The 10,100-nt window shown below is 50.1% G+C and overlaps 1 protein-coding gene across 3 annotated transcripts; it reads left to right on the top strand.

Moving 5' to 3' along the window:
• Positions 1-4,815: 4,815 nt before the first annotated feature.
• On the top strand, positions 4,816-9,542 carry SSR2 (signal sequence receptor subunit 2). Of its 3 annotated transcripts, none has more exons than XM_088181088.1 (6): positions 4,816-4,951; positions 6,672-6,826; positions 7,730-7,828; positions 8,210-8,318; positions 8,463-8,540; positions 9,204-9,542. In XM_088181088.1, exons 2-6 carry the CDS (start codon positions 6,672-6,674, stop codon positions 9,312-9,314), a joined length of 552 nt encoding a protein of 183 aa, XP_088037214.1. In that variant the 5' UTR covers positions 4,816-4,951; the 3' UTR covers positions 9,315-9,542. The 3 variants fall into 3 exon arrangements, with proteins under 3 accessions (XP_088037214.1, XP_014748312.1, XP_014748311.1); XM_014892826.2 differs by having other exon boundaries at positions 4,818-5,050; XM_014892825.2 differs by having other exon boundaries at positions 4,826-4,875.
• The last annotated feature ends 558 nt before the right edge of the window (positions 9,543-10,100 follow it).

Here is a 10,100-nt window from a genome sequence, read left to right as displayed (position 1 = left end):
TTTAAGACTATTTACAGGGTGGAGCCTGGGGAACAAGCTACCTCTCTTTTAGTTTTAAGCACTCCCCTTTCAACAGGAGGAGAGACAAATGTGAGAAGATAAAAGTGAAAAAATAGCAGCTTACTAAAAAAACAAAACATCAATTAATAAGGAAACAGCAGTAACCAAAAATACAAAGGCTCTAAAGCTAAGACTGAAGTAGTACCCCAGAAATAAGGAAAACAAAATATCAGAGAAGCCCCTCCATCAAGATGGGGCTGCAGAACCCGACAAGGGCAAAGACAATGGGACAGGGAAGCCCCCTCCCCCAGTATGGGAAAAATAATACCTTTATCTCAGTAGAAGACCATGTAGCCCAGGGGACAAAGGCAAGAATGGAGGAGAAGTCCACTCCTGGCAATGTAGTGGAGAGAAGGAAGAAAGGAAAAACAACACAGCTAAAGACCTTCCAGGTTTACAGAACTCCCTGTTCCCCCCCCAAAAAAAACAACCAGTGTGAAACAGGAACAAGAGTAAAACCTGGAAGAACCCTTTTCTTGTCAAGCTTGGGAGATGGGTGAGCAAGGCAGTGCAAGGCAATGGAGTGGAGGAAGGGCAAGAAAAGAACACAGAGGGGTCCATAGAGAAATGCAAGGTTGAGGTAGGCATGGGAAGGCAAATCAAAGGAGGGGTAAGCCTTGCAAGAGAAGGCCAGGAATGAAAGCAGCTGACAGGTGAAGGATGGGTATGCAAGGTAGTGCAAGGCAAGTAAGGGGTTGGGTTTACAAGGCAAAGCAAGAAGTATGTCCAAGGATTGCTTCCAGACAAAAGCTGCCAGGACAGACTGGTCTGCCTGGCATTGATCTCTTCTGGGCTTCCTCTCATCTGCACCTGAAACACTGGGGCTATGTGCTTTACTTCCTATGGAAAAGAACTGTCATTCCTGTTTCCAGGAGCTCATGGCCAAAATTTGGATTCCACCTCCAAAATGCAATACATCTAAGGGTTGCTCCCAGATGAAAGCTGCCAGGACAGATGGTCTGGTGGCCTTGGCCTCCCCTGGGCAGCTTCTCATCTATACCTGAAACTTTGGGCCTATGTGATTTCCTTCCATAGCAGAGCATCTCACCCTCCCACAAGGGCTTATCAATAGTTTGTCAGTAACCAGTCAGGTAATTCAAACAGGACAAGCTGTCTTGTAGGGAGTTATTCTGGTACCATGGGTTTAACACTGGTCTGGCATCTCCCAACTGCCAATAAACATCTTAGTGTTGAAGTGAGAAGTGGCAATGTAAGACAGATTTTTAACTGACAGATACCTCAATTTACAAATTCTAAAAGCCACATCAAACTTTCACGAGGCAGAAACTTTCTGTACATTTCCATGGAAATGTGGGGAGTTTCTCTTGTGAGTAGGGACACCTGCTTCACAGTTACTCCCCAGGGGTTAAGTGAAGGAATCTGTGTGCATTATTGTACATTTTGGTGCTAAGTTACATTTGCCTCCTAATCAATACTATTTCTTTAGCTGGCTTTAATATCATTACCTTGATACAGTGCACTGTTTTATGTTATGCTATAGTCTACTAGTAGGTCTTTAGTTTTCTATCGTGTAGTAAGTAACTCTGATTAGGATCTTTCATTTGTCGTCTCTGGTCTGTTTAATAAATAACTAATTTTTATAAATAGATCTGATCTGCAATCATTAGAACTTGCAGTCCAGAGTGATCTCTTAAATTTAAACTGTTACCAAAATCTGAGGCTAAGGCAGGGCTTGCCTGAAGCTTCCACTCATCACAGGAAGCTTTTCTATGGTGTCATTATCATTCAGGAGCCCATCGCCAAAACTGGATTCCACCTCCAAAATTCTATATATTCAAGGATTGCTCCCAGACAAAAGCCAGATTCATCCTCTGTGAGGTAACCACCCCTGAAATTTTGATTCAGCCTCCAAAATTCATTATGTCAAAGAATTACTCCCAGACAAGAGGAGTAAGGACAGAAAGATCTTCCTGTGGAGCCAGGGGTGCAGTTTTCAGTGCCTGGCTTCCCTCACTGGGCGTTCCTTCCTCCCCCGGGTGCAGAAGAGACCAAAAGCAGCAGAGTCGAGACCAGCTGAGTCCATCCAAGCCAAGGGAGAGCCCAGCTGATGCGAAAAGAGGCAGTGAAGTGCCAAAACGGACCTATAGAGACACTGCTGCTGTCAGTGGGAGGGAGCAGGGAACTGACAGTGGAGGTCTGGAGCTCACTAGGCAATGCCAGCACGCCCCCATCTGCCAGCAGAATTACTCCATAAGCTCCTGACATCCCGGCGTTTTTTACTTCCAGGAGGGAAGAGTTGAGCCAAGAGAACCTCACCAACATCGTGTCTTTGTCCTCCTGGCCCACATGAGCTGCTAAAGGAAGCAGCAGCCATTTTATCTTTATTACAAGGGGGCTATTTAACACCTTGCTATTTGCTGATTAAAATATTTTCCTTTATTTTGTATCATTTTCTTTCCATCCTGTATGTCTCATTCCATTGCTTTGTGATTTATTTTTTAAGAAATTGTTATTTTTAAGTCATCATCTCTGATTTATTGTCCCTCCCTTGACGGCAGGAGGGGAAAGACAGTGGCTTGTTTGGAGTTTAGCTCCTCGTTGGTTGTTGAAACCAACACAGACACCTTTTGGAAATCCCCTGTGACCCTCTCATCCTCCTCACACCTGCTCTTCTGCTGCACCATTGCCCACTCCTCACCGTGACATTGGATGTCCCAATAGACATGATCTCACCTCAACCTCACAAAGAGGCACAAAACAAGGGAAAGAGCTCTGACCAGAAGATCATTCTTTTCAACAATGCCATTCAAAATGGACAAATTCCCCCCTGCAAAAGAAGGGGAGGTATCATTCCCTCAACAGCTTGAGTTATTGCACTGCTGCTGCAGACCATACTTGCTTGGCCAATAAAACTGGAACTGAAGTGTAAAACTTTGAAGAATAAAATAAAGAACAAATCTTAGTAATTCACTTTTTCCTGAAGAGGGGCGTGTGTGGTTATACACATCCAGTAAAATACTTCTATGACAGAAATCTTTGATTTTTCTTTTGCATTAACTGAACTTACACAGCTGTAAACTGGTACCAATAAATTTTTCCATCCCCAAAATACATGGTTTTACCCTGACTAGGAGTTTTTGTGTTACAGAGTTAGGAGGGATATCTGGCCAGCTGCACTGCCCAAAGGAGATGCTGCTGGGACACACACCATTGGACGTGAGACAATTAATGCAGATGCAATGCCAGCAATTTTTTGGAAGATGTGCTACGCTGGGATCTCTTTCCAACCAAAGTTAAAACTACACACTGGAGGCCAGAGGTCTTTGGCCCCTCAATGGAGCTTTCAGAGGGCAGAGGGGTCATCCTCAGCAGAAGCCCCATCAGCTAACTGCACCATTCCTGCAGCTGGCAGGTCACTCTCCATCATGTGCAAGAAAACTCCCTAGTCAGAATCACACTGGACACCGCAGAGGTCTTCCACAACAACCCTGCCCTCAAAAGCTCCACAGCCTTCTGCTCTCCTGTTCTGACAGGACGCTGCAGCCGTCATGGCTCGTGGTACCAAAGTTACCAAAAGACAGAAAACTACCACTGCACCTGTGAGAAATCACCAGCTCTGAGCTCCTCCTTGCTATGGCCCAACTCAGCTCAAATACTCATCCAATTGAAAATGCTGCCCACACAGCACCCACAAAGCCAAAGGTAAATACTTAACACAGATGCCACACATTTCTCTGCTCTTAGACACTGACCCAGCCAACAACCACATCACCTTCCTGGAACCCCTTCTAAAAGTGTGTGGCTTCAACCCTCCTTAACCCAAGTCAGAATCTTCCAGAATACAGTTATGTGGGTGGCAATGGAGTTGTGTGATCTCCTCTTCTGGCCTGAAAGCCATCACACCAACATAGGTGCTTACAGGGGAGGAATTAAATATTTCCCAAAAATGCTCTTGCTTCACAGAAAAAGGTCTGAGGTTCTAAGAGCTAGGACAGGTTTTTTATCAGTGTTTCAAGACTGCGAACAGCCTGCCCTGGCTGCAGAAAAACCAGGCAGAGAGGTGGGGTGGGAGAGAGAATAGTTAAGTGTCTTGCTTTTCATTCTCTGCAGCTTGGAGAACTTCTGCTTGAGGGAGCAGGGAAAGCAGAAAGCCGTGGTAGGAAGAGGTGTTGGCACAGGCCAGGAGTGGGGACCTGCAACGAAAGGAACAGGTGTGTGTGAGGAGCAGTATTTGTACAGATGAGGGTCCGGAGGCCTTTCTCCCACCAGAAGCATCTGCGTGAGAGACATGGGCACAGGGGAGCTCTGGGGGCTTCCTGCAGTGCTGGAAACGCCAAGAGTTTTGTTATGCTCCTGGCTTTGCACTAGCTAGGTCGGAACACGGCCTGTTCCGCGGGCAGCAGAAGGCCGCAGCCTCTCTAGGGTGAATGAGTCAAGCAGCAAGGGACATTCTGGGCTTCTGTGATTCTTGAGGAATTTAGCCGTGCTCCTTCTCCTTCACTCCTCCCTCACCGCTTTACACATCCACCACAGACCTGCGCAGGGTGCTGGCGAGGGCAGAGCAACTTGCGCCGAGACATAGCCGCTGCTCTTCGCCAGAGCCCCATTAGAGCCCAGGCCCAGCAGAACGCGCCCCTGCCGCTCCCGCCGCCTCCTTTCCCCTCACTCTGCCACCAGCGGGCGATGGGGCAGCGCAGGAAGCGCGCCCTGCGCAGGCGCGGAGTCCCTGCGTGGGCACGGCTCTGGACTCCATTTCCCAGGGGGCAAAGGGCCACACTGAGGCGTGGTTCAAGTGCGACATTTCCGCCGCGGCTGCGCTGACTCGTCGTTGCGGCGTTGGCGGCGGGAGAGACGGTGAGGGGCGGGAGGCCCGGAGCATCTCGAAGCTGTGTCCTCGGGCCTCTGGACGGAGTGGAGAGCGCTGGGAAGGGTCTGTAGGAGAGGATCGGTCGTGGGCTCTGAGGGGCCGGGAAGGAGCGGCCGGTTTCTGGAGCTGGAGCGTCAGAGTCGGGGTCTTCCGCGGGCAGCGGTGGGTGAAACCGGGCGGTTCCCTCTTGAGAGGTGTCCCTGAACCCCTCTGGGCCCGTGGGCTTCGTGAGTGGGCTGGAGCAGCCTGGGCTGCATGCGCTGGTGTGCGGCTGCAGTAGGGCAGGACAGGGGGGAAGGAAGGGGCTTCTGGCAGCCGCATTGGGTCGGGCTGGGCAGGCGAGTCCGTGCCAGGCCCACGAGCTTCAGCGAGGCCAAAGGCAGGTGCTGCACCTGCACCGAAACACAACCAGACTGGAGGTGAATGGATGGAGAGCAGCCCTGAGAAGAATTTTGGGGGCATGGGTTGACAAGAAGCTCAGCATGCCGTGGCTGAGTTAACGTGCACAAGGGGCTCAGAAAGCCAACACTGTCCTGGGCACATCCCCAACAGCTTGGGCAGCATGTGAAGGAGGAGATTCTGCCCCTCAGCAGAGCACTCCTGACACCCTGCCCTGCAGAGCTGCCTCCAGCTCTGGGCCCCTAGCACAGGAAGGACGTGGAGCTGCTGGAGTGAGTCCAGAGGAGGCCATAGAGATGATCCAGGGACTGCTCTAGATGATCTAGATCCTCTGCTCTGGAGACAGGCTGGGAGAGCTTAGAGTGCTCAGCTCAGAGAAGGCTCCAGGGAGACCTCAGAGCTCCTTCCACTGCTTAAAAGAGCTCCAAGAGAGCTGGTGAGGGACTTTGGATGAGGACCTGGAGTGACAGAACAAGGCTTCCCACTGCCAGAGCGCAGAGTTAGATGGGATATTGGGAAGAAATTGTTCCTTGTGAGGGAGGTGAGTCGTTGGCACAGGTTGCCCAGAGAAGTTGTGGCTGCCCCATCTCTAGAAGTGTCAAAGGCTAGTTTGGATGGGGCTTGGAGCGACCTGGTCTAGTGGAAGGTGTCCCTGCCCATGACAGGGGGGTGCAATCGGATGGTCTTTACAGTCCTGTCCAACCCCAACCACCCTGTGACTGTGGAGGGCAGAGGCCCTGATATTGAAGCAGATTTTGCATTTAAAAATCCCATCAAGTGTCCTCAGTGGTTACATCTGTAGTGTTCCTGTTTCCTTGCCCTCTCAACAGGGTGGCTTCAGAGGCAGGCACTGTGTTTGGGTAAGTCAGGCCACGTGGCCTGAAGCAGGGATTTGTGCAGGGGATCATAAAAGCCACTGGAGGGAGTTGGTGGTTCCTCAGTGGCCGGAAATAGGAAAGAATAAATGTCGGAAGTGAGGAGCTGGTGCTTTCTGAAAAGAACTAACTCTGGTGTGTAAGACAGTGCTGGAAAGTTGCCAGGTTTTGCAAGGAAAATTAACTGTTAGTTGCTAAAACTGATGAAATTGTTAATTGCAAAAGCTTTTGGTCTGGAAGTTACTAGAAGAGGTTTAGTGATCGGAAAGCTTTGCCCATTCCTGAGATGTGCAGGGCCAGGGGTTGGACTCGATGATCCTTGTGGGTCCCTTTCACCTCAGCATATTCCATGATTCTGTAAACGGGAGTGATATCGGCCAGGGCTTTGAAAGGGGAGAAGACCATCGGCTGCAGATCTGGGACACTGCTGTGCCAGTTCTTACATCCCCCCAGGCAAGTGTTCATAGATTTCAAATGATCAGTGCCATTCCATTTCCTTGTGTTTCTAGATGAAGCTCGTGCTTCTGGCTGTGTTTGCCCTGGTGTCTGTGGCTCACTGTGAGGATGGTGCCAGGCTCCTGGCCTCCAAATCCCTGTTAAACAGATATGCAGTGGAGGGCAAGGACTTGACTTTGCAGTACAACATCTACAACGTTGGCTCCAGGTAAGCCCTGTCCAGGCATCAGTACTGACCATGAGCAAAATGTTCTCTGTGTGGCTGCAGGCTACAAGGTGATTTCTGAGCTCCGTGATGTGCTGTTGCTTTTGCTCCCTCTAACTCTGAGCTTTCCAGCAGTGCCTGAAGGATTGACCCTGAAATTTGCCTTTTCCTTCCTCCTCCGTTGTCCCTGCTTTCATTTTGTGGCTGCTCAAGCTGGCAGTCCAGCATGGTATAATTCCTGTGGTGTCCTGGTGACACTCTGCTCCCCACGCATGCAGCTCCCTTGGCTTTGTGAGCTCTTTTTCATGTTTATTCTTTTTAATGAAAATTCCTTTTTGCTATCAGGACCTGGCAAAGATAAAACAGAACTTCCACGATGCTGGTAAAAAGCTTCAGTTGCAGAATGAAAAGCTGATTGGACAAAATGCAGGACACTATTAAAAAGCTTTGCAGTTTTGTTCTTTAGATTTTTTTTTTAAAGGCAGAATAATGCATGCTGAGTATGGTATTGCTAAGAGAAGAATATAAGGTGCTGTAATGTTGGATTCATGCAACATTAATGAGATACTGTGATTTTATATGTGGAATTAAGTTATTATTTAGGCCAACATTTGTATCCATGGGATGGTATCAGAAGTTCAGCAAGCTGCCAAATCCTGTTGTGGAAAAAGCGGTGGTTTTCCTGTCCTTGCAGTTGTTTCTCTCAGTTTTGCCTTCCTCTCTGTGCAGTCTCCCTGTAGGACGCCACAGGTCTCCTCCCCATCTTCTACTGGTGAAATTTCATCTTTCAAAAACCAGTTTTTCCATTTGGTCAGGATGGAACTGTCAGTGCACTTTGCTGCAGAGCCTATGAGCAGATGGCAAATCATAAGATTTCCATCTCACCCCTCTCTTTGTTGTGTTTAGCGCTGCCCTAGATGTGGAGCTGTCGGATGATTCCTTCCCCCCAGAAGATTTTGGCATCGTCTCTGGCATGCTCAATGTCAAGTGGGACAGGATTGCTCCGTATCTTTTAATGTTTTGAAATTTCTCCCAACTCTTTTTCTTGCCCCTGAGCATCCTGCAGCTTCGTCATATGTTTATCTGCTGTCTCTGAAATTCCTTCCAGAGCCTGGCCAGGGTGTCAAATCCAAACCCCTGCTCTTCTGGATGGTGCAGTGTAAAATTAAAGTTACTTGCAGACAGGACCAGGTCCTGGGGCTGTTGCTCTGCCTGTGGAGGAGCAGCTGGGTCAGCCTCAGGTGGGTCTTGCTGGCTGTGACCACGAGCATTCAGATTTGTCAGCAGCACTGACTTTTGCACCTGGCTCCAGGCTGCTCTTTCCCATCTCCTCACTTTTCTTCCTGTGATGAAATAAAACCATTTTCCTTAATGTCCGGCTCCCAGAGCGAGCAACGTGTCCCACACCGTGGTTCTACGGCCTCTCAAAGCTGGCTACTTCAACTTCACCTCTGCCACCATCACTTACCTGGCCCAGGAAGGTGCACAGGTTGTGGTAAGTGGCTGATTTATGGGAGCCCTGCAGATGCTCCTGGAGCTGCGTGGTCAGGGATGATGCCTGTCCCTGTGCTGTCACCCTGCCCGGTTTTGGAGCCAGGAGGAAAGGTGGCACAGCCTGTGTCTTCCCTGCCTTTTCCAGGTTGGCTTCACTAGTGCTCCCGGGCAGGGAGGAATCCTGGCTCAGCGCGACTTCGACAGGAGGTTCTCCCCTCACTTTGTAAGTGCCTGTCAATTGAAAATGGAAAAGTGCACCACGGCAGCTGCAGCCCAGTGCCGTGGCTTCCTGCTTGCACGAGGTGTGTGTGGCTTGCTCTGCAGTCACCTGGAGAGTTCCAGCTGGAGCTGGAGTTAATTCCTGTCAGTTCTCCAGAGGACTATCACAGAAGCAGCTGAGTTTCCATCTCAGCTCCCTATGTGAAGGAGCTACACTGTGGGATTTGATCCAGAAAATCTGAGAGTAGAATCTTAGAACCTCCTAGGCTGGAAGGGACCCGCATGGATCGTGGAGTCCAAGTCCTGGCCTTACAGAGGACAACCCCATGAGTGTCAACCAGGTGCCTGTCGGCCCTATCCAACTCCTTGAGCTCTTGTCAAGCTCGGTGCTGTGACCACTTTCCTGGGGAGCCTTTTCCAGTGGCTGGGAGACCATCCTCTGGGAGAGGAACCTTTCCTTACTATCCAGCCTAACCCTGCCCTGACACCACTGCAGGCACTCCCTCAGGTCCTGTCACTGGTCACCGAGGGCAGAGCCTGCCCCTGCGCTTCCCCACATGAGGAAGCTGCAGACAGTGTGAGGTCTCCCCTCTCTCCTCCTCTGACCATACTGCTCTAAGATTCCTCTGGCCTGGATTGTTTTGACTTTAACAATTTCTCCCTCTAGCTGGACTGGGCAGCATTTGGTGTGATGACCCTGCCGTCCATCGGGATCCCCCTGCTGCTCTGGTACTCGAGCAAGAGGAAGTATGACACCCCCAAGACCAAAAAGAACTGAGCAGAGTCAAATGCCACCAGCATCCCAGAGCTTGGGAAAGGACAACCCTGAATCATCAAGAACAGTGGCTGGGTCGGGGTGGCACCGTTCCCTGAGAGGTGCTGCCTATGCTGCGCTTTCAGCCCTCTGGGCAAAGGATTTGGTGGCTGCAGCAGCAGCGATGAGGTGTCCTCTGTGTTCTAATGGAGAAACAAGAAAACAGAAAAAAGAACAACTAAAAGTCCCAAACTGCCTTGGAGACAGATCTCTTCTTTCCTCTGCAGCTGCAGCAATACATATGTAGGAACAGTGTGTTAGTGCCTGTTTGTGGGGCTTTGCCCCTTGTGGTGCCTCCAGCTCTCATTTGCCTGCTGCAGGTTTCTGCAGGGTGTCATATCTGAGGGTACCTTCCAGGTGCTGCCTTCTCTGTGGGATGGAGTTTGCTCTGGTCACACCACAGACCTGATTTGATAGAGGATGTCAGAGCTGCTACTTTGCCCTGTTGATGCTGTTTTCTGGCCCACCAGCCTACTCAGGTCCATGGTGGGCTTGTAAAGCAATGAGGGTGGAGTGCAGGGAGGAGGATCGGAGTTAAATTCCTCAAGAATCAGGTGCAGAGGCTGGGAAACTCTCCCTTCCTGCATTGGGTATGCTCTGTTTAACTACATGCACCCACACCTGGACACGGTCCAGCTTTCTGCTGACAGTGGATCAGGTCGTGTCCTATGACACCAGGTCTTTTCTCATGCCATTATGTGACCCCCGGTCTCTTCGGGTGACACTGAACGGCCTGGAACACAAAATGGC

This window comes from Sturnus vulgaris, chromosome 31 (assembly GCF_052056855.1).
Source record: "Sturnus vulgaris isolate bStuVul1 chromosome 31, bStuVul1.hap1, whole genome shotgun sequence".
In the NCBI taxonomy this organism is placed as follows: Eukaryota; Metazoa; Chordata; class Aves; order Passeriformes; family Sturnidae; genus Sturnus; species Sturnus vulgaris.
The sequence above is the reverse complement of the archived record's forward strand: the minus strand, read 5'-3'. Positions and strand labels throughout refer to the sequence as shown.